Genomic DNA, 22698 nt, shown 5'->3' with positions numbered 1-22698 from the left:
TCTAAAAAGGGGGGCCCCGAGAGTGTGCTCCAATTATCGGGGGTATCACACTGCTCAGCCTCCCCAGGGAAGTCTATTCCAGGGTGCTGGAAATGAGGCTCCAACCAATTGTCGAACCTCAAATTCAGGTGGAGCAATGCAGATTCCACACAGGCTGTGGAACAGTGGACCAGCTCTTTACCCCTGCAGGTCTGTTTGAGGGGTCATGGGATGTGTTTTGAAGACTTGGAGAAGGCCTACGACCAAAGTACTCAGAATTCCTGTGGGGGGGTAATTGCGGGAATACGGGGTACCTGGGTCGTTCCTACGAGTCACCCAGTCCCTGTATGACCAAAGTGAGAGCTATGTCCGGATACACCGCACAAAATCAAGCACGTATCCAGTGTGTGTTGGCCTCCGCCGGGTTTGTCCCTTGTCATCAATCCTATTTGAGATTTTTATGGACAGGATTTTAAGGCGCAGCCGGGGGGAGGAGTGTACGGTTTGGGGACCTTTAGTATTACATCCCTGCTTTTTGCAGATGATGTGGTTCTGTTGGCGTCTTCAGAACGTGACCTTCAACACGCACTGGGGAGGTTGAGTGTGAAGCGGTTGAAGCTGATTCCATGGTTCTCGGCTAGAAAACTGTGAATTGCACCCTCTGGGTTGGGAGGGAGTCACTGCCCCAAGTGAGAGTTCAAGTAACTTGTTTTTTTCACGAGTGAGGGTAAAATGGAGCGTGATATGGACAGGCGGTTCAGTGAGGTTATCTAGGCACGTCCAACTAGTAAGACGCCCCGGGATTGACCCAGAACATGCTGGAGAGATTACATATCTAGTCAGGCCTGGGAACGCCTCAGGGTTTCCCAGGATGAGCTGGAAAGCGTTGCTGGGGAGAGGGGCATCTGGGACACCCTCATAAGCCTGCTGCCCCCGCGACCCGACCCCGGATAAACAGAAGCTAATGGATGGACGATATTGTAATGTTTTGTCTTATGCTTGTTGCATGCTTTGACATCAGATTCCCAGAATGAAGCACCCAAACCCATTCTACCTTGGCACCCTTAAGAAAACCCTGACTGAAAGGGAGACAGAGGAGATGTACAACACCATGAAGTGGGTGAAGGGAAATAATCATTTTATTTCATTCTAACTGCATATATAATTAGTGTTGGCTTGAACTTGATAACAGCTAAAAACCTACCCATTTTCTGATTGTGACAGACTGACTTCAGGTGCAGAGAACACCTTGTTCCACTACGTCTTGATGGAAACAGTTCAGGGGATTTTCATTGCTCCGACTCACAGAGAAGTGACTCAGCTCAGCGGCTCTATACACCCACAGCTTATCCGCAACTTCCACCACTGCTGCCTCTCAATACGGGCCGCGTTTCAGCAGAGCCTACCAGCCAGGGTGAGTCAGAGTTTACTCATGAATAAGCAGGGAGTGTAAAATGTGAGTTTTTAAAACAGCTGATCAAAATGTACAAAAACAAGGTGATATAATCAAGTATCTTGTTTTGTGAAACCAAACCCAACATATTCAATTAACAAATAAAATTCTTAACATGCCTTAGAAACACACTGATCTTCCACTTGACAAATCTAATATGCCCTGCTTATTTTGTCTCGTGGTGTTCTCTTTGGTTCTGCAACCATGAGAACTGAATTCCGCAACAGTGCGTCCTGGAGCAATAAATTCTCCCCGTCGGGGAATCGAACCCCGGTCTTCCGCGTGACAGGCGGAGATACTGTCCACTATACTAACGAGGAGGGACAACGTTGAGAAAGAAATATCCCTTTTTATATGGACAACAAGGGACGTAAAGAATCTTTTCGGATTTAGTACATTTAGCATTAAGACTACAACTGACAAAATGTATGATTGTGGGACGTTTTCGGGTGTCTATATTTAGCATTAAGACTACATTCCTTTGTCTGTCTGTCGCTACGTCTCCAGTGAGGTGTTGAAAATGTCTGCAAACACCAGAGGCAGCTGATCAGCACTGTGCAGGGTGGAGGGAGAGATAGACTCTGGGCCGGCTGTTTTTCGGGGGTTCTGATTTTTAAATGTCTCTCTCCAGATGGAGCGAGTCGTTGTTGTGGTATGGGATGGATGGGGGGGGACGCTCTTGGATGGGGGGTTGTGAGGCATGGGCCCCTGCTGGGGCTGGGGGAGGGGGACCTGGTGATCTGGAGCTCGTGAATGGGGTCATGGTGGATGGGGTCAGGACTTTCCCATTGTCTTTCAAAGCAACAGAAACACTTGTACAGCTCTTTTTTTTGTCAGTTATAGTCTCAGTGCTAATGTAATAAATCCACAATGCCCGTTATATGTCCCTTGATGTCCATATAAAGGAGGACGTGTCATGTTGGACATTGTCCTTCCTCGTTAGTATAGTGGACAGTATCTCCGCCTGTCACGCGGAAGACCGGGGTTCGATTCCCCGACGGGGAGTATTTATTGCCCAAGGACCCACCGTAGCGGTATTCTCGAGTATAGTAACAGGTTGCATGGTAAAAAAGTAAAAAAAAAAAAAGTCAGAGTATAGCATGTTGAAAAAAGTCATAGTATAGCATGTTGAAAATTTTATTATATAGCATGTTGAAAAAAGTCATCAAAAAGTAGTCATAGTATAGCATGACGAAAAGATTAAAAAAAGTAATAGTATAGCAAGTCAAAAAAAGTCATACTATAGCATGTCGAAAAAAGTATTCAAAAAGTCATATTATAGCATGTTGAAAAAAGTCATATTATAGCATGTTGAAAAAAGTCATAAAACGTCATACTATAGTATGACGCAAAAAAGTATTCAAAAAGTCATATTATAGCATGTTGAAAAAGTATACAAAAAGTCATATTATAGCATGTTGAAAAAGTATACAAAAAGTCATATTATAGCATGTTGAAAAAGTCATACTAAAATGTCATATTATAGCATGTTGAAAAAGTCATAAAAATGTTTTTGTCAGTTGTAGTCTCAATGCTAAATGTACTAAATCCACAATGCCCGTCATATGTGCCTTGATGTCCATATAACAAAGTTGTCTTGTTGGACAAATAGTGGACAGTATCTCCGCCTGTCACGCGGAAGACCGGGGTTCGATTCCCCGACGGGGAGTATTTATTGCCCGAGGACCCACCGTAGCGGTATTCTCGAGTATAGTAACAGGTTGCATGGTAAAAAAGTAAAAAAAAAAAAAGTCAGAGTATAGCATGTTGAAAAAAGTCATAGTATAGCATGTTGAAAATTTTATTATATAGCATGTCGAAAAAAGTCATCAAAAAGTAGTCATAGTATAGCATGACGAAAAGATTAAAAAAGTAATAGTATAGCAAGTCAAAAAAAGTCATACTATAGCATGTTGAAAAAAGTATTCAAAAAGTCATATTATAGCATGTTGAAAAAAGTCATTTTGTCAGTTATAGTCTCAATGCTAAATGTACTAAATCCACAATGCCCGTCATATGTGCCTTGATGTCCATATAACATAAGGACATGTTTGTTGGACATTGTCCTTCCTCGTTTAGTATAGTGGACAGTATCTCCGCCTGTCACGCGTTGAAAAAGTCATGAAAGGTTCGATTCCCCGACGGGGAGTATTTATTGCCCAAGGACCCACCGTAGCGGTATTCTCGAGTATAGTAACAGGTTGCATGGTAAAAAAGTAAAAAAAAAAAAAAAAAGTCAGAGTATAGCATGTTGAAAAAAGTCATAGTATAGCATGTTGAAAATTTTATTATATAGCATGTCGAAAAAAGTCATCAAAAAGTCGTCATAGTATAACATGACGAAAAGAGTTATAAAAGTAATAGTATAGCGAGTCGAAAAATGTGAAACTATAGCATGTTGAAAAAAGTATTCAAAAAGTCAGCATAGCACGTCGGAAAAAGTCATTTTGTCAGTTGTAGTCTCAATGCTAAATGTACTAAATCCACAATGCCCGTTATATGTCCCTTGATGTCCATATAACAAAGGACGTGTCTTGTTGGACATTGTCCTTCCTCGTTAGTATAGTGGACAGTATCTCCGCCTGTCACGCATGGAAGAAGGGGTTCGATTCCCGACGGGGAGTATTTATTGCCCAAGGACCCACCGTAGCGGTATTCTCGAGTATAGTAACAGGTTGCATGGTAAAAAAGTCAAAAAAAAAAAAGTCAGAGTATAGCATGTTGAAAGTCATAGTATAGCATGTTGAAAATTTTATTATATAGCATGTCGAAAAAAGTCATCAAAAAGTAGTCATAGTATAGCATGACGAAAAGATTAAAAAAAGTAATAGTATAGCAAGTCGAAAAAAGTCCTACTATAGCATGTCGAAAAAAGTATTCAAAAAGTCATATTATAGCATGTTGAAAAAAGTCACGTCATACTATAGTATGACGAAAAAAAAGTATCAAAAAGTCATATTATAGCATGTTGAAAAAGTATACAAAAAGTCATATTATAGCATGTTGAAAAAGTATACAAAAAGTCATATTATAGCATGTCGAAAAAAGTCATACTATAGCATGTCGAAATAAAGTATTCAAAAAGTCATAGCATGGCACGTCGAAAAAAGTCATAAAAATGTTTTTGTCAGTTATAGTCTCAGTGCTAAATGTACTAAATCCACAATGCCCGTCATATGTGCCTTGATGTCCATACAACAAAGGACGTGTCTTGTTGGACATTGTCCTTCCTCGTTAGTATAGTGGACAGTATCTCCGCCTGTCACGCGGAAGACCGGGGTTCGATTCCCCGACGGGGAGTATTTATTGCCCAAGGACCCACCGTAGCGGTATTCTCGAGTATAGTAACAGGTTGCATGGTAAAAAAGTAAAAAAAAAAAAAAACTATATCATGTTGAAAAAAGTCATAGTATAGCATGTCGGAAATTTTATTATATAGCATGTCGAAAAAAGTCATCATAAAGTCGTCATAGTATAACATGACGAAAAGAGTTATAAAAGTAATAGTATAGCGAGTCGAAAAATGTGAAACTATAGCATGTTGAAAAAAGTATTCAAAAAGTCAGCATAGCACGTCGGAAAAAGTCATTTTGTCAGTTGTAGTCTCAATGCTAAATGTACTAAATCCACAATGCCCGTCATATGTGCCTTGATGTCCATATAACAAAGGACGTGTCTTGTTGGACATTGTCCTTCCTCGTTAGTATAGTGGACAGTATCTCCGCCTGTCACGCGGAAGACCGGGGTTCGATTCCCCGACGGGGAGTATTTATTGCCCAATGACCCACCGTAGCGGTATTCTCGAGTATAGTAACAGGTTGCATGTAAAAAAAAAAAAAAAAAAGTCAAACTATAGCATGTTGAAAAAAGTCATAGTATAGCATGTTGAAAATTTTATTATATAGCATGTCGAAAAAAGTCATCAAAAAGTAGTCATAGTATAGCATGACGAAAAGATTAAAAAAAGTAATAGTATAGCAAGTCGAAAAAAAGTCCTACTATAGCATGTCGAAAAAAGTATTCAAAAAGTCATATTATAGCATGTTGTGCCGAAAAAAATTCATAAAACGTCATACTATAGTACGTCGCAAAAAATATTCAAAAAGTCATATTATAGCATGTTGAAAAAGTATACAAAAAGTCATATTATAGCATGTTGAAAAAAGTCATGAAAATGTTTTTCTCAGTTATAGTCTCAGTGCTAAATGTAATAAATCCACAATGCCCGTTATATGTCCCTTGATGTCCATATAACAGGAGGACGTGTCATGTTGGACATTGTCCTTCCTCGTTAGTATAGTGGACAGTATCTCCGCCTGTCACGCGGAAGACCGGGGTTCGATTCCCCGACGGGGAGTATTTATTGCCCAATGACCCACCGTAGCGGTATTCTCGAGTATAGTAACAGGTTGCATGGTAAAAAAGTCAAACTATATCATGTTGAAAAAAGTCATAGTATAGCATGTCGGAAATTTTATTATATAGCATGTCGAAAAAAGTCATCATAAAGTCGTCATAGTATAACATGACGAAAAGAGTTATAAAAGTAATAGTATAGCGAGTCGAAAAATGTGAAACTATAGCATGTTGAAAAAAGTATTCAAAAAGTCAGCATAGCACGTCGGAAAAAGTCATTTTGTCAGTTGTAGTCTCAATGCTAAATGTACTAAATCCACAATGCCCGTCATATGTGCCTTGATGTCCATATAACAAAGGACGTGTCTTGTTGGACATTGTCCTTCCTCGTTAGTATAGTGGACAGTATCTCCGCCTGTCACGCGGAAGACCGGGGTTCGATTCCCCGACGGGGAGTATTTATTGCCCAATGACCCACCGTAGCGGTATTCTCGAGTATAGTAACAGGTTGCATGGTAAAAAAAAAAGTCAAAGTATATCATGTTGAAAAAAGTCATAGTATATAGCATGTTGAAAATTTTATTATATAGCATGTCGAAAAAAGTCATCAAAAAGTAGTCATAGTATAGCATGACGAAAAGATTAAAAAAAGTAATAGTATAGCAAGTCAAAAAAAGTCCTACTATAGCATGTCGAAAAAAGTATTCAAAAAGTCATATTATAGCATGTTGAAAAAAGTCATAAAAGTCATACTATAGTATGAAAAGTAAAAAAGTATTCAAAAAGTCATATTATAGCATGTTGAAAAAGTATACAAAAAGTCATATTATAGCATGTTGAAAAAGTATACAAAAAGTCATATTATAGCATGTTGAAAAAAGTCATACTATAGCATGTCGAAATAAAGTATTCAAAAAGTCATAGCATGGCACGTCGAAAAAAGTCATAAAAATGTTTTTGTCAGTTGTAGTCTCAATGCTAAATGTACTAAATCCACAATGCCCGTCATATGTGCCTTGATGTCCATATAACAAAGGACGTGTCTTGTTGGACATTGTCCTTCCTCGTTAGTATAGTGGACAGTATCTCCGCCTGTCACGCGGAAGACCGGGGTTCGATTCCCCGACGGGGAGTATTTATTGCCCAAGGACCCACCGTAGCGGTATTCTCGAGTATAGTAACAGGTTGCATGGTAAAAAAAAAAAAAAAAGTCAGAGTATAGCATGTTGAAAAAAGTCATAGTATAGCATGTCGAAAATTTTATTATATAGCGGTTGGCGAAAAACGTCGCAGAAAAAAGTGGCACGTCATAGTATACGATGACTCACTTTTTCTGTCCCGTTAAAAAAAGTCTTTTGTATGCCGGCACTAGGACCGGAGGACACCATGGATTTGATGTTGGAGTGTGGCCATTGGTCAGGTTGCAGCGGGAGAATTTCAGATCAAAGTGTTTGAAATTCAAGCGCACTGTCCATGTTGAAAAAAGTCTTATATGTCCCTTGATGCTGACATAAATTAATGACAGAGCGTGATATTGTGAACAATGGCAACACCCGCTGCAGCTAAAACTAGGCCATTCCAGTGCTGCTGGACACAAGAGTTTGGTTTTGTATTTGTGAAGGACCGTGCTGTGTGCACTTTATGCTGTGAGAATGTTGTGTGCAGAACGTCAAGTGTTAAGCGTCATTTTGAGACGAAGCAGAGAAGACCTTCAAAGACCAAGCAGACAAAGTAGAGTCAATCAAACGTGCTGTGTCCAGATATGAAAAACAGGCTAGCTCCTTCAAGGTTTTTACCACTGCTAAAGATCACGGGACAGAAGCAAGTTATCGCATTATTGCATTGCAAAGCATGGGAAGCCGTTTACAGATAGCGAATTTATTAAGGAGGCTTTCCTCAGTTGTTCAGATGCTCTTTTTGAAAGCTTGCCAAATAAAGAAACGATCAAGTCACGAATAAAGGACATTCCCACGTCAGCTAGAAGTGTTCAGCGACGTATTGATGAAATGGCTGAAAATGTCAGAGCTCAGCAAACAGCTGGATTAAAAGATGCTGCGGTATTTAGCATTGCACTTGATGAAAGCGTGGATGTGAATGACATCCGCGTTTGGCAGTCATGGCAAGGTACTGTGATTCAACTGTCAGAGAGGAACTATGCTGCTTGAAGCCAATGCCTGACACTACAAAAGGTGAAGACGTAGCCAAGGCAATAATTGAACATTTTGAAGAAAGGGATTAACATCAGAAAAGTGTTTGCAGTGACCACAGACGGCGCCCCCGCTATGGTTGGGAGACACAAGGGCGCTGTCAAACTGATAGAAGAAAAAGTCGGCCACCCCATCATGAAACTCCACTGCATAATCCATCAGGAGAATCTGTGTGCAAAAATGTCAAATTAGATCTCAATGAAGTTATGGCCACGGTGACCAAGATTATTAACTTCATAGTGAAGCGATCTGCACTGACGCATCGGCAGTTTCAGTCCCTGCTCGAGGAGCTGGACAGCGCATACACAGATCTGCCGCTCCACTCAGCAGTGCGATGGCTGAGTTGCGGAAAAGTTCTGGAGCGATTTGTCAGCTGTCTTGATGCTATAAGGCCTTTTGAAAAGGGCCAAAAGTATCCAGAACTGGAGGACGAGAAATGGATTGTGAAACTTATGTTTCTGGCGTTATTACGGGACATCTGAATGTGCTCAATCTCAGACTGCAAGGTGCAGGACAAACTGTTTTGGACATGTTTGAGACATGGACTGTCTTTTGTCGGTAAGCTGGCAGTATTCTCAGATGACATTTCCACCTCCACATTCCGCTACTTCCGACACCTGAGAGAGCTGTCCTCCCTGCGCAACATCAACACCGCTGAAATAACCGCGTACATGCGTGTGCTGGAGGCGGAGTTCATGCGATTTGTCGATTTTAAAAGGTATGGACCAATGTTCTCTATGTTGATCAAGCCCGACATTTATGGACATGATTTGGATGCTACTCTGATCGACTGGATGGATACAGAGGACATGGAAATGCAGCTGATTGAGCTGAAGAGCTCAAACTGTGGGTGACCAAGTTTAGAGCTCAGAAAACTGTTGGAAGCCACACCAGTGAAAGATCACGGAGCCCACATCCTCACCATGGGCATCTGCACCTGAGAAATTCAGCTGTCTCCGGGGCATTGCACTGGCGCTGCTGTCAGTCTTCGGGTCAACATATCTCTGTGAGCAGGTGTTCTCACACATGAAACATGTGCTCAGCCCCACCCGCAGTCGGTTGACAACGGAGCACTCTGAGGCATGTTTGCTACTCAAAGTAACTAACTACAAGCCACAGATAACAGAGCTCAGTCAAGCAAAGCAGGGCCAGGGATCACACTGACATGGCATCTGATAATTTGATGTTGCCTCAGCCTACACTAGTTTTAGTTCAAATGTGTAGCTGTTTTTCAGTCTTTGAAATGTTGATGTGGCTATTTTCATATGATTAAAGATACTGTTATTGTTGAGATTCAAATTCCAGGTATATTGTGAAAATATTTTTGTATTTTGTGTCATAATTTATCAAAATTATTGTTGATAAAAGCCAGGGATCACAGCCAGGGTTCTGGTAGGCATCTGATAATTTGATGTTGCCTCAATGCTACATAGTTTTAGTTTAAATGTGTATATGTTTTTGATGAAATATTGATGTGGCTATTTTGTTGGACATTGTACAGATACTGTTATTGTTGGAATAAAATTCCAGGTATATTGGAAAAAAAAAAAAAATTGTATAATTTAACTTTGCGTTATTGTTGATAATGGCACACTAGATGAGTAAAAAAATTTCAAACTGGCATCCATGTCAAAAAGGTCATAGTATAGCATGTTGAAAATTTTATTATATAGCATGTCGAAAAAAGTCATCAAAAAGTAGTCATAGTATAGCATGACGAAAAGATTAAAAAAAGTAATAGTATAGCAAGTCAAAAAAAGTCATACTATAGCATGTCGAAAAAAGTATTCAAAAAGTCATATTATAGCATGTTGAAAAAAGTCATACTACAGAATGCCGAAAAAAATTCATAAAACGTCATACTATAGTATGACGCAAAAAAGTATTCAAAAAGTCATATTATAGCATGTTGAAAAAGTATACAAAAAGTCATATTATAGCATGTTGAAAAAAGTCATGAAAATGTTTTTCTCAGTTATAGTCTCAGTGCTAAATGTAATAAATCCACAATGCCCGTTATATGTCCCTTGATGTCCATATAAAGGAGGACGTGTCATGTTGGACATTGTCCTTCCTCGTTAGTATAGTGGACAGTATCTCCGCCTGTCACGCGGAAGACCGGGGTTCGATTCCCCGACGGGGAGTATTTATTGCCCGAGGACCCACCGTAGCGGTATTCTCGAGTATAGTAACAGGTTGCATGGTAAAAAAGTCAAACTATATCATGTTGAAAAAAGTCATAGTATAGCATGTCGGAAATTTTATTATATAGCATGTCGAAAAAAGTCATCATAAAGTCGTCATAGTATAACATGACGAAAAGAGTTATAAAAGTAATAGTATAGCGAGTCGAAAAATGTGAAACTATAGCATGTTGAAAAAAGTATTCAAAAAGTCAGCATAGCACGTCGGAAAAAGTCATTTTGTCAGTTGTAGTCTCAATGCTAAATGTACTAAATCCACAATGCCCGTCATATGTGCCTTGATGTCCATATAACAAAGGACGTGTCTTGTTGGACATTGTCCTTCCTCGTTAGTATAGTGGACAGTATCTCCGCCTGTCACGCGGAAGACCGGGGTTCGATTCCCCGACGGGGAGTATTTATTGCCCAAGGACCCACCGTAGCGGTATTCTCGAGTATAGTAACAGGTTGCATGGTAAAAAAGTTAAAAAAAAAAAAAAGTCAGAGTATAGCATGTTGAAAAAAGTCATAGTATAGCATGTTGAAAATTTTATTATATAGCATGTCGAAAAAAGTCATCAAAAAGTAGTCATAGTATAGCATGACGAAAAGATTAAAAAAAGTAATAGTATAGCAAGTCAAAAAAAGTCATACTATAGCATGTCGAAAAAAGTATTCAAAAAGTCATATTATAGCATGTTGAAAAAAGTCATAAAACGTCATACTATAGTATGACGCAAAAAAGTATTCAAAAAGTCATATTATAGCATGTTGAAAAAGTATACAAAAAGTCATATTATAGCATGTTGAAAAAAGTCATGAAAATGTTTTTCTCAGTTATAGTCTCAGTGCTAAATGTAATAAATCCACAATGCCCGTTATATGTCCCTTGATGTCCATATAAAGGAGGACGTGTCATGTTGGACATTGTCCTTCCTCGTTAGTATAGTGGACAGTATCTCCGCCTGTCACGCGGAAGACCGGGGTTCGATTCCCCGACGGGGAGTATTTATTGCCCGAGGACCCACCGTAGCGGTATTCTCGAGTATAGTAACAGGTTGCATGGTAAAAAAGTCAAACTATATCATGTTGAAAAAAGTCATAGTATAGCATGTCGGAAATTTTATTATATAGCATGTCGAAAAAAGTCATCATAAAGTCGTCATAGTATAACATGACGAAAAGAGTTATAAAAGTAATAGTATAGCGAGTCGAAAAATGTGAAACTATAGCATGTTGAAAAAAGTATTCAAAAAGTCAGCATAGCACGTCGGAAAAAGTCATTTTGTCAGTTGTAGTCTCAATGCTAAATGTACTAAATCCACAATGCCCGTCATATGTGCCTTGATGTCCATATAACAAAGGACGTGTCTTGTTGGACATTGTCCTTCCTCGTTAGTATAGTGGACAGTATCTCCGCCTGTCACGCGGAAGACCGGGGTTCGATTCCCCGACGGGGAGTATTTATTGCCCAAGGACCCACCGTAGCGGTATTCTCGAGTATAGTAACAGGTTGCATGGTAAAAAAGTAAAAAAAAGTCAGAGTATAGCATGTTGAAAAAGTCAGAGTATAGCATGTTGAAAATTTTATTATATAGCATGTCGAAAAAAGTCATCAAAAAGTAGTCATAGTATAGCATGACGAAAAGATTAAAAAAAAGTAATAGTATAGCAAGTCAAAAAAAGTCATACTATAGCATGTCGAAAAAAGTATTCAAAAAGTCATATTATAGCATGTTGAAAAAAGTCATACTACAGAATGCCGAAAAAAATTCATAAAACGTCATACTATAGTATGACGCAAAAAAGTATTCAAAAAGTCATATTATAGCATGTTGAAAAAGTATACAAAAAGTCATATTATAGCATGTTGAAAAAAGTCATGAAAATGTTTTTCTCAGTTATAGTCTCAGTGCTAAATGTAATAAATCCACAATGCCCGTTATATGTCCCTTGATGTCCAAGGAGGACGTGTCATGTTGGACATTGTCCTTCCTCGTTAGTATAGTGGACAGTATCTCCGCCTGTCACGCGGAAGACCGGGGTTCGATTCCCCGACGGGAGTATTTATTGCCCGAGGACCCACCGTAGCGGTATTTATAGTAACAGGTTGCATGGTAAAAAAGTCAAACTATATCATGTTGAAAAAAGTCATAGTATAGCATGTCGGAAATTTTATTATATAGCATGTCGAAAAAAGTCATCATAAAGTCGTCATAGTATAACATGACGAAAAGAGTTATAAAAGTAATAGTATAGCGAGTCGAAAAATGTGAAACTATAGCATGTTGAAAAAAGTATTCAAAAAGTCAGCATAGCACGTCGGAAAAAGTCATTTTGTCAGTTGTAGTCTCAATGCTAAATGTACTAAATCCACAATGCCCGTCATATGTGCCTTGATGTCCATATAACAAAGGACGTGTCTTGTTGGACATTGTCCTTCCTCGTTAGTATAGTGGACAGTATCTCCGCCTGTCACGCGGAAGACCGGGGTTCGATTCCCCGACGGGGAGTATTTATTGCCCAATGACCCACCGTAGCGGTATTCTCGAGTATAGTAACAGGTTGCATGGTAAAAAAGTTAGAAGAAAAGTCATAGTATAGCATGTTGAAAAAAGTCATTTAGTATAGCATGTTGAAAATTTTATTATATAGCATGTCGAAAAAAGTCATCAAAAAGTAGTCATAGTATAGCATGACGAAAAGATTAAAAAAAGTAATATAGTAGCATTGAAAAAAGTCATAGTATAAAAGTCATACTATCAAAAAAGTCATACTATAGCATGTCGAAAAAAGTATTCAAAAAGTCTTATTATAGCATGTTGAAAAAGTATACAAAAAGTCATATTATAGCATGTCGAAAAAAGTCATACTATAGCATGTCGAAATAAAGTATTCAAAAAGTCATAGCATGGCACGTCGAAAAAAGTCATAAAAATGTTTTTGTCAGTTGTAGTCTCAATGCTAAATGTACTAAATCCACAATGCCCGTCATATGTCCCTTGATGTCCATATAAAAGGACGTGTCATGTTGGACATTGTCCTTCCTCGTTAGTATAGTGGACAGTATCTCCGCCTGTCACGCGGAAGACCGGGGTTCGATTCCCCGACGGGGAGTATTTATTGCCCAAGGACCCACCGTAGCGGTATTCTCGAGTATAGTAACAGGTTGCATGGTAAAAAAGTCAAACTATATCAAAAAAAAAAGTCATAGTATAGCATGCGGAAAATTTTATTATATAGCATTGAAAAAAGTCATAGTATAGCATGTTGAAAATTTTATTATATAGCATGTCGAAAAAAGTCATCAAAAAGTAGTCATAGTATAGCATGACGAAAAGATTAAAAAAAGTAATAGTATAGCAGTCAAAAAAAGTCATACTATACTATAGCATGTCGAAAAAAGTATTCAAAAAGTCATATTATAGCATGTTGAAAAAAGTCATACTACAGAATGCCGAAAAAAATTCATAAAACGTCATACTATAGTATGACAAAAAAAGTATTCAAAAAGTCATATTATAGCATGTTGAAAAAGTATACAAAAAGTCATATTATAGCATGTTGAAAAAAGTCATGAAAATGTTTTTCTCAGTTATAGTCTCAGTGCTAAATGTAATAAATCCACAATGCCCGTTATATGTCCCTTGATGTCCATATAAAGGAGGACGTGTCATGTTGGACATTGTCCTTCCTCGTTAGTATAGTGGACAGTATCTCCGCCTGTCACGCGGAAGACCGGGTTCGATTCCCCGACGGGGAGTATTTATTGCCCGAGGACCCACCGTAGCGGTATTCTCGAGTATAGTAACAGGTTGCATGGTAAAAAAGTCAAACTATATCATGTTGAAAAAAGTCATAGTATAGCATGTCGGAAATTTTATTATATAGCATGTCGAAAAAAGTCATCATAAAGTCGTCATAGTATAACATGACGAAAAGAGTTATAAAAGTAATAGTATAGCGAGTCGAAAAATGTGAAACTATAGCATGTTGAAAAAAGTATTCAAAAAGTCAGCATAGCACGTCGGAAAAAGTCATTTTGTCAGTTGTAGTCTCAATGCTAAATGTACTAAATCCACAATGCCCGTCATATGTGCCTTGATGTCCATATAACAAAGGACGTGTCTTGTTGGACATTGTCCTTCCTCGTTAGTATAGTGGACAGTATCTCCGCCTGTCACGCGGAAGACCGGGTTCGATTCCCCGACGGGGAGTATTTATTGCCCAATGACCCACCGTAGCGGTATTCTCGAGTATAGTAACAGGTTGCATGGTAAAAAAGTTAAAAAAAAAGAAAAGTCATAGTATAGCATGTTGAAAACATTTATTTTATAGCATGTTGAAAATTTTATTAGTATAGCATGACGAAAAGTCTTAAAAAAGTCATGGAAAAAGTAAAAAAGTAGTCATAGTATAGCATGACGAAAAGATTAAAAAATGTAATAGTATAGCAAGTCAAAAAAAGTCATACTATAGCATGTCGAAAAAGTATACAAAAAGTCATATTATAGCATGTCGAAAAAAGTATTCAAAAAGTCATATTATAGCATGTTGAAAAAAGTATCAAAAAGTCATATTATAGCATGTCGAAAAAAGTCATACTATAGCATGTCGAAAAAAGTATTCAAAAAGTCATATTATAGCATGTTGAAAAAGTATACAAAAAGTCATATTATAGCATGTGAAAAAAGTCATACTATAGCATGTCGAAATAAAGTATTCAAAAAGTCATAGCATTCGAAAAAAGTCATAAAAATGTTTTTGTCAGTTGTAGTCTCAATGCTAAATGTACTAAATCCACAATGCCCGTCATATGTCCCTTGATGTCCATATAACAAAGGACGTGTCTTGTTGGACATTGTCCTTCCTCGTTAGTATAGTGGACAGTATCTCCGCCTGTCACGCGGAAGACCGGGGTTCGATTCCCCGACGGGGAGTATTTATTGCCCAAGGACCCACCGTAGCGGTATTCTCGAGTATAGTAACAGGTTGCATGGTAAAAAAGTAAAAAAAAAAAAAAGTCAGAGTATAGCATGTTGAAAAAAGTCATAGTATAGCATGTTGAAAATTTTAAAAAAAAAAATCATGTTGAAAAAAGTCATAGTATAGCATGTTGAAAATTTTATTATATAGCATGTCGAAAAAAGTCATCAAAAAGTAGTCATAGTATAGCATGACGAAAAGATTAAAAAAAGTAATAGTATAGCAAGTCAAAAAAAGTCCTACTATAGCATGTCGAAAAAAGTATTCAAAAAGTCATATTATAGCATGTTGAAAAAAGTCATCAAAAAGTCATATTATAGCATGTTGAAAAAGTATACAAAAAGTCATATTAAATGTTGAAAAAAGTCATACTACAGCAGAATGCCGAAAAAATTCATAAAACGTCATACTATAGTATGACGCAAAAAAAGTATTCAAAAAGTCATATTATAGCATGTTGAAAAAGTATACAAAAAGTCATATTATAGCATGTTGAAAAAAGTCATGAAAATGTCAGTTATAGTCTCATGCTAAATGTAATAAATCCACAAGTATATGTCCCTTGATGTCCAAAACGTGTCATATTGGACATTGCATGTCGTTAGTATAGTAAAGTATGTCAAAAAGTCATATTATAGCATGTTGTAAATGGTAAAAAAAAACATATATCATGTTGAAAAAAGTCATAGTATAGCATGTCGGAAATTTTATTAAAGCATTCAAAAAGTCATCATAAATTATAGTATGTTGAAAAAGTTATAAAAAAGTCATATTATAGCATGTCGAAAAATGTCAAACTATAGCATGTTGAAAAAGTATTCAAAAAGTCAGCATAGCACGTCGGAAAAAGTCATAAAAATGTTTTTGTCAGTTGTAGTCTCAATGCTAAATGTACTAAATCCACAATGCCCGTTATATGTCCCTTGATGTCCATATGAAGGAGGACGTGTCATGTTGGACATTGTCCTTCCTCGTTAGTATAGTGGACAGTATCTCCGCCTGTCACGCGGAAGACCGGGGTTCGATTCCCCGACGGGGAGTATTTATTGCCCAAGGACCCACCGTAGCGGTATTCTCGAGTATAGTAACAGGTTGCATGGTAAAAAAGTAAAAAAAAAAAAGTCAGAGTATATAGCATGTTGAAAAAAGTCATAGTATAGCATGTTGAAAATTTTATTATATAGCATGTCGAAAAAAGTCATCAAAAAGTAGTCATAGTATAGCATGACGAAAAGATTAAAAAAAGTAATAGTATAGCAAGTCGAAAAAAGTCCTACTATAGCATGTCGAAAAAAGTATTCAAAAAGTCATATTATAGCATGTTGAAAAAAGTCATACTACAGAATGCATGAAAAAAAATAAAACGTCATACTATAGTATGACGCAAAAAAGTATTCAAAAAGTCATATTATAGCATGTTGAAAAAGTATACAAAAAGTCATATTATAGCATGTTGAAAAAAGTCATGAAAATGTTTTTCTCAGTTATAGTCTCAGTGCTAAATGTAATAAATCCACAATGCCCGTTATATGTCCCTTGATGTCCATATAAAGGAGGACGTGTCATGTTGGACATTGTCCTTCCTCGTTAGTATAGTGGACAGTATCTCCGCCTGTCACGCGGAAGACCGGGGTTCGATTCCCCGACGGGGAGTATTTATTGCCCAAGGACCCAAGCGGTATTCTCGAGTATAGTAACAGGTTGCATGGTAAAAAAGTCAAACTATATCATGTTGAAAAAAGTCATAGTATAGCATGTCGGAAATTTTATTATATAGCATGTCGAAAAAAGTCATCATAAAGTCGTCATAGTATAACATGACGAAAAGAGTTATAAAAGTAATAGTATAGCGAGTCGAAAAATGTGAAACTATAGCATGTTGAATAAAGTATTCAAAAAGTCAGCATAGCACGTCGGAAAAAGTCATTTTGTCAGTTGTAGTCTCAATGCTAAATGTACTAAATCCACAATGCCCGTCATATGTGCCTTGATGTCCATATAACAAAGGACGTGTCTTGTTGGACATTGTCCTTCCTCGTTAGTATAGTGGACAGTATCTCCGCCTGTCACGCGGAAGACCGGGGTTCGATTCCCCGACGGGGAGTATTTATTGCCCAATGACCCACCGTAGCGGTATTCTCGAGTATAGTAACAGGTTGCATGGTAAAAAAGTTAGAAGAAAAGTCATAGTATAGCATGTGAAAACATTTATTTTATAGCATGTCGAAAAAAGTCGTCATAGTATAGCATGACGAAAAAAGTCTTAAAAAAGTCATGGAAAAAGTAATTAAAACGTCGTCATAGTATAGCATGACGAAAAGATTAAAAAAGTAATAGTATAGCAAGTCAAAAAAAGTCATACTATAGCATGTCGAAAAAGTATACAAAAAGTCATATTATAGCATGTCGAAATAAAGTATTCAAAAAGTCATATTATAGCATGTTGAAAAAGTATACAAAAAGTCATATTATAGCATGTCGAAAAAAGTCATACTATAGCATGTCGAAATAAAGTATTCAAAAAGTCATATTATAGCATGTTGAAAAAGTATACAAAAAGTCATATTATAGCATGTCGAAAAAGTCATACTATAGCATGTTGAAAAAAGTATTCAAAAAGTCATAGCATGGCACGTCGAAAAAAGTCATAAAAATGTTTTTGTCAGTTGTAGTCTCAATGCTAAATGTACTAAATCCACAATGCCCGTCATATGTGCCTTGATGTCCATATAACAAAGGACGTGTCTTGTTGGACATTGTCCTTCCTCGTTAGTATAGTGGACAGTATCTCCGCCTGTCACGCGGAAGACCGGGTTCGATTCCCCGACGGGGAGTATTTATTGCCCAAGGACCCACCGTAGCGGTATTCTCGAGTATAGTAACAGGTTGCATGGTAAAAAAGTAAAAAAAAAAAAAGTCAGAGTATAGCATGTTGAAAAAAGTCATAGTATAGCATGTTGAAAATTTTAAAAGTCAAAATAGTCATAGTCATAGTATAGCATGTTGAAAATTTTATTTTATTAATCAAAAAGTAGTCATAGTATAGCATAGAAAAGATTAAAAAAAAGTAATAGTATAGCATGTCGAAAAAAGTCATACTATAGCATGTCGAAAAAGTATTCAAAAAGTCATATTATAGCATGTTGAAAAAAGTCATCAAAAAGTCATATTATAGCATGTTGAAAAAGTATACAAAAAGTCATATTAAGCATGTTGAAAAAAGTCATACTAAGAATAGTAAAGTCATACATAGTATGACGTAAAAAAGTATTCAAAAAGTCATATTATAGCATGTTGAAAAAGTATAAAAGTCATATTATAGCATGTTGAAAAAGTATACAAAAAGTCATATTATAGCATGTTGAAAAAGTATACAAAAAGTCATATTATAGCATGTCGAAATAAAGTATTCAAAAAGTCATATTATAGCATGTAAAAAAAAAGTATATCATGTTGAAAAAAGTCATATTATAGCATGTCGAAAAAAGTCATACTATAGCATGTCGAAAAAAGTATTCAAAAAGTCATATTATAGCATGTTGAAAAAGTATACAAAAAGTCATATTATAGCATGTCGAAAAAAGTCATACTATAGCATGTTGAATAAAGTATTCAAAAAGTCATAGCATGGCACGTCGAAAAAAGTCATAAAAATGTTTTTGTCAGTTGTAGTCTCAATGCTAAATGTACTAAATCCACAATGCCCGTCATATGTGCCTTGATGTCCATATAACAAAGGACGTGTCTTGTTGGACATTGTCCTTCCTCGTTAGTATAGTGGACAGTATCTCCGCCTGTCACGCGGAAGACCGGGGTTCGATTCCCCGACGGGGAGTATTTATTGCCCAAGGACCCACCGTAGCGGTATTCTCGAGTATAGTAACAGGTTGCATGGTAAAAAAGTAAAAAAAAAAAAAAAAAGTCAAGTAAAAAAAAAGTCATAGTATAGCAGAAAATTTTAAAAAAGTCAAACTATATCATGTTGAAAAAAGTCATAGTATAGCATGTTGAAAATTTTATTATATAGCATGTTGAAAAAAGTCATCAAAAAGTAGTCATAGTATAGCATGACGAAAAGATTAAAAAAAGTAATAGTATAGCAAGTCAAAAAAGTCCTACTATAGCATGTCGTATTCAAAAAGTCATATTATATTCAAAAAGTCATATTATAGCATGTTGTATACAAAAAGTCATATTATCATGAAAAAGTCATACTACAGAATGCCGGAAAAAATTCATAAAACGTCATACTATAGTATGACGCAAAAAAAAAAAGTATTCAAAAGTCATATTATAGCATGTTGAAAAAGTATACAAAAAGTCATATTATAGCATGTTGAAAAAAGTCATGAAAATGTTTTTCTCAGTGCTAAATGTAATAAATCCACAATGCCCGTTATATGTCCCTTGATGTCCATATAACAAAGGACGTGTCATGTTGGACATTGTCCTTCCTCGTTAGTATAGTGGACAGTATCTCCGCCTGTCACGCGGAAGACCGGGGTTCGATTCCCCGACGGGGAGTATTTATTGCCCAATGACCCACCGTAGCGGTATTCTAGTATAGTAACAGGTTGCATGGTAAAAAAGTCAAACTATATCATGTTGAAAAAAGTCATAGTATAGCATGTCGGAAATTTTATTATATAGCATGTCGAAAAAAGTCATCATAAAGTCGTCATAGTATAACATGACGAAAAGAGTTATAAAAGTAATAGTATAGCGAGTCGAAAAATGTGAAACTATAGCATGTTGAAAAAAGTATTCAAAAAGTCAGCATAGCACGTCGGAAAAAGTCATTTTGTCAGTTGTAGTCTCAATGCTAAATGTACTAAATCCACAATGCCCGTCATATGTGCCTTGATGTCCATATAACAAAGGACGTGTCTTGTTGGACATTGTCCTTCCTCGTTAGTATAGTGGACAGTATCTCCGCCTGTCACGCGGAAGACCGGGTTCGATTCCCCGACGGGGAGTATTTATTGCCCAATGACCCACCGTAGCGGTATTCTCGAGTATAGTAACAGGTTGCATGGTAAAAAAGTTAGAAGAAAAGTCATAGTATAGCATGTCGAAAACATTTATTTTATAGCATGTCGAAAAAAGTCGTCATAGTATAGCATGACGAAAAAAGTCATGGAAAAAGTAATTAAAACGTCGTCATAGTATAGCATGACGAAAAGATTAAAAAAAGTAATAGTATAGCAAGTCAAAAAAAGTCATACTATAGCATGTCGAAAAAGTATACAAAAAGTCATATTATAGCATGTCGAAATAAAGTATTCAAAAAGTCATATTATAGCATGTTGAAAAAGTATACAAAAAGTCATATTATAGCATGTCGAAAAAAGTCATACTATAGCATGTCGAAAAAAGTATTCAAAAAGTCATATTATAGCATGTTGAAAAAGTATACAAAAAGTCATATTATAGCATGTCGAAAAAAGTCATACTATAGCATGTCGGAATAAAGTATTCAAAAAGTCATAGCATGGCACGTCGAAAAAAGTCATAAAAATGTTTTTGTCAGTTGTAGTCTCAATGCTAAATGTACTAAATCCACAATGCCCGTCATATGTGCCTTGATGTCCATATAACAAAGGACGTGTCTTGTTGGACATTGTCCTTCCTCGTTAGTATAGTGGACAGTATCTCCGCCTGTCACGCGGAAGACCGGGGTTCGATTCCCCGACGGGGAGTATTTATTGCCCAAGGACCCACCGTAGCGGTATTCTCGAGTATAGTAACAGGTTGCATGGTAAAAAGTAAAAAAAAAAAAAGTCAGAGTATAGCATGTTGAAAAAAGTCATAGTATAGCATGTTGAAAATTTTAAAAAAGTCAAACTATATCATGTTGAAAAAAGTCATAGTATAGCATGTTGAAAATTTTATTATATCATGTCGAAAAAAGTAATCAAAAAGTAGTCATAGTATAGCATGACGAAAAGATTAAAAAAAGTAATAGTATAGCAAGTCGAAAAAAGTCCTACTATAGCATGTCGAAAAAAGTATTCAAAAAGTCATATTATAGCATGTTGAAAAAAGTCAAAAACGTCATATTATCATGTTGAAAAAGTATACAAAAAGTCATATTATAGCATGTTGAAAAAAGTCATACTACAGAATGCTCGGAAAAAAGTCATAAAACGTCATACTATAGTATGACGCAAAAAAGTATTCAAAAAGTCATATTATAGCATGTTGAAAAAGTATACAAAAAGTCATATTATAGCATGTTGAAAAAAGTCATGAAAATGTTTTTGTCAGTTATAGTCTCAGTGCTAAATGTACTAAATCCACAATGCCCGTCATATGTCCCTTGATGTCCATATAACAAAGGACGTGTCTTGTTGGACATTGTCCTTCCTCGTTAGTATAGTGGACAGTATCTCCGCCTGTCACGCGGAAGACCGGGGTTCGATTCCCCGACGGGGAGTATTTATTGCCCAATGACCCACCGTAGCGGTATTCTCGAGTATAGTAACAGGTTGCATGGTAAAAAAGTCAAACTATATCATGTTGAAAAAAGTCATAGTATAGCATGTCGGAAATTTTATTATATAGCATGTCGAAAAAAGTCATCATAAAGTCGTCATAGTATAACATGACGAAAAGAGTTATAAAAGTAATAGTATAGCGAGTCGAAAAATGTGAAACTATAGCATGTTGAAAAAAGTATTCAAAAAGTCAGCATAGCACGTCGGAAAAAGTCATTTTGTCAGTTGTAGTCTCAATGCTAAATGTACTAAATCCACAATGCCCGTCATATGTGCCTTGATGTCCATACAACAAAGGACGTGTCTTGTTGGACATTGTCCTTCCTCGTTAGTATAGTGGACAGTATCTCCGCCTGTCACGCGGAAGACCGGGGTTCGATTCCCCGACGGGGAGTATTTATTGCCCAATGACCCACCGTAGCGGTATTCTCGAGTATAGTAACAGGTTGCATGGTAAAAAAGTTAGAAGAAAAGTCATAGTATAGCATGTCGAAAACATTTATTTTATAGCATGTCGAAAAAAGTCGTCATAGTATAGCATGACGAAAAAAGTCATGGAAAAAGTAATTAAAACGTCGTCATAGTATAGCATGACGAAAAGATTAAAAAATGTAATAATAGTATAGTCGAAAAAGTCATAAAAAAGTCATATTATAGCATGTCGAAAAAGTATTCAAAAAGTCATATTATAGCATGTTGAAAAAGTATACAAAAAGTATATAGCATGTTGAAAAAAGTCATTATATAGCATGTCGAAATAAAGTATTCAAAATGTCATAGCATGGCACGTCGAAAAAAGTCATAAAAATGTTTTTGTCAGTTGTATTCTCAATGCTAAATACTAAATCCACAATGCCCGTCATATGTCCCTTGATGTCCATATAACAAAGGACGTGTCTTGTTGGACATTGTCCTTCCTCGTTAGTATAGTGGACAGTATCTCCGCCTGTCACGCGGAAGACCGGGGTTCGATTCCCCGACGGGGAGTATTTATTGCCCGAGGACCCACTGTAGTGGTATTCTGAGCATAGTAACAG

At 36.8% G+C, this 22698-nt stretch overlaps 1 protein-coding gene and 23 non-coding genes across 24 annotated transcripts in view; 23 read left to right on the top strand and 1 right to left on the bottom strand.

Moving 5' to 3' along the window:
- The window catches only part of intu (inturned planar cell polarity protein), a 46886-nt gene that overhangs the window by 19717 nt on the left and 4471 nt on the right, over window positions 1–22698 (top strand). The window contains exons 14-15 of the mRNA XM_054602021.1: window positions 1001–1095; window positions 1204–1393. Of these exons, the coding sequence (XP_054457996.1) occupies window positions 1001–1095; window positions 1204–1393 (285 nt within the window). The remainder of the gene's footprint in view (window positions 1–1000; window positions 1096–1203; window positions 1394–22698) is intronic.
- On the bottom strand, window positions 1681–1752 carry trnad-guc (transfer RNA aspartic acid (anticodon GUC)). Its single transcript has one exon. It is a non-coding gene; the product is annotated as a tRNA-Asp (tRNA).
- Window positions 2366–2437, top strand: trnad-guc (transfer RNA aspartic acid (anticodon GUC)). The gene has a single exon. It is a non-coding gene; the product is annotated as a tRNA-Asp (tRNA).
- On the top strand, window positions 4661–4732 carry trnad-guc (transfer RNA aspartic acid (anticodon GUC)). Its single transcript has one exon. It is a non-coding gene; the product is annotated as a tRNA-Asp (tRNA).
- trnad-guc (transfer RNA aspartic acid (anticodon GUC)) lies at window positions 5127–5198 on the top strand. The gene has a single exon. It is a non-coding gene; the product is annotated as a tRNA-Asp (tRNA).
- On the top strand, window positions 5718–5789 carry trnad-guc (transfer RNA aspartic acid (anticodon GUC)). The gene has a single exon. It is a non-coding gene; the product is annotated as a tRNA-Asp (tRNA).
- trnad-guc (transfer RNA aspartic acid (anticodon GUC)) lies at window positions 6173–6244 on the top strand. Its single transcript has one exon. It is a non-coding gene; the product is annotated as a tRNA-Asp (tRNA).
- Window positions 6850–6921, top strand: trnad-guc (transfer RNA aspartic acid (anticodon GUC)). The gene has a single exon. It is a non-coding gene; the product is annotated as a tRNA-Asp (tRNA).
- On the top strand, window positions 10068–10139 carry trnad-guc (transfer RNA aspartic acid (anticodon GUC)). The gene has a single exon. It is a non-coding gene; the product is annotated as a tRNA-Asp (tRNA).
- trnad-guc (transfer RNA aspartic acid (anticodon GUC)) lies at window positions 10523–10594 on the top strand. Its single transcript has one exon. It is a non-coding gene; the product is annotated as a tRNA-Asp (tRNA).
- On the top strand, window positions 11113–11184 carry trnad-guc (transfer RNA aspartic acid (anticodon GUC)). The gene has a single exon. It is a non-coding gene; the product is annotated as a tRNA-Asp (tRNA).
- trnad-guc (transfer RNA aspartic acid (anticodon GUC)) lies at window positions 11568–11639 on the top strand. The gene has a single exon. It is a non-coding gene; the product is annotated as a tRNA-Asp (tRNA).
- trnad-guc (transfer RNA aspartic acid (anticodon GUC)) lies at window positions 12620–12691 on the top strand. Its single transcript has one exon. It is a non-coding gene; the product is annotated as a tRNA-Asp (tRNA).
- Window positions 13224–13295, top strand: trnad-guc (transfer RNA aspartic acid (anticodon GUC)). Its single transcript has one exon. It is a non-coding gene; the product is annotated as a tRNA-Asp (tRNA).
- On the top strand, window positions 15047–15118 carry trnad-guc (transfer RNA aspartic acid (anticodon GUC)). Its single transcript has one exon. It is a non-coding gene; the product is annotated as a tRNA-Asp (tRNA).
- trnad-guc (transfer RNA aspartic acid (anticodon GUC)) lies at window positions 16133–16204 on the top strand. Its single transcript has one exon. It is a non-coding gene; the product is annotated as a tRNA-Asp (tRNA).
- Window positions 16746–16817, top strand: trnad-guc (transfer RNA aspartic acid (anticodon GUC)). The gene has a single exon. It is a non-coding gene; the product is annotated as a tRNA-Asp (tRNA).
- trnad-guc (transfer RNA aspartic acid (anticodon GUC)) lies at window positions 17197–17268 on the top strand. The gene has a single exon. It is a non-coding gene; the product is annotated as a tRNA-Asp (tRNA).
- On the top strand, window positions 18928–18999 carry trnad-guc (transfer RNA aspartic acid (anticodon GUC)). The gene has a single exon. It is a non-coding gene; the product is annotated as a tRNA-Asp (tRNA).
- Window positions 19617–19688, top strand: trnad-guc (transfer RNA aspartic acid (anticodon GUC)). Its single transcript has one exon. It is a non-coding gene; the product is annotated as a tRNA-Asp (tRNA).
- Window positions 20792–20863, top strand: trnad-guc (transfer RNA aspartic acid (anticodon GUC)). Its single transcript has one exon. It is a non-coding gene; the product is annotated as a tRNA-Asp (tRNA).
- trnad-guc (transfer RNA aspartic acid (anticodon GUC)) lies at window positions 21529–21600 on the top strand. The gene has a single exon. It is a non-coding gene; the product is annotated as a tRNA-Asp (tRNA).
- trnad-guc (transfer RNA aspartic acid (anticodon GUC)) lies at window positions 21984–22055 on the top strand. The gene has a single exon. It is a non-coding gene; the product is annotated as a tRNA-Asp (tRNA).
- Window positions 22577–22648, top strand: trnad-guc (transfer RNA aspartic acid (anticodon GUC)). Its single transcript has one exon. It is a non-coding gene; the product is annotated as a tRNA-Asp (tRNA).

Source organism: Anoplopoma fimbria, chromosome 7 (genome assembly GCF_027596085.1).
Source record: "Anoplopoma fimbria isolate UVic2021 breed Golden Eagle Sablefish chromosome 7, Afim_UVic_2022, whole genome shotgun sequence".
Lineage (NCBI taxonomy): Eukaryota > Metazoa > Chordata > Actinopteri > Perciformes > Anoplopomatidae > Anoplopoma > Anoplopoma fimbria.
This window is presented reverse-complemented; position numbering and strand designations above follow the sequence as displayed.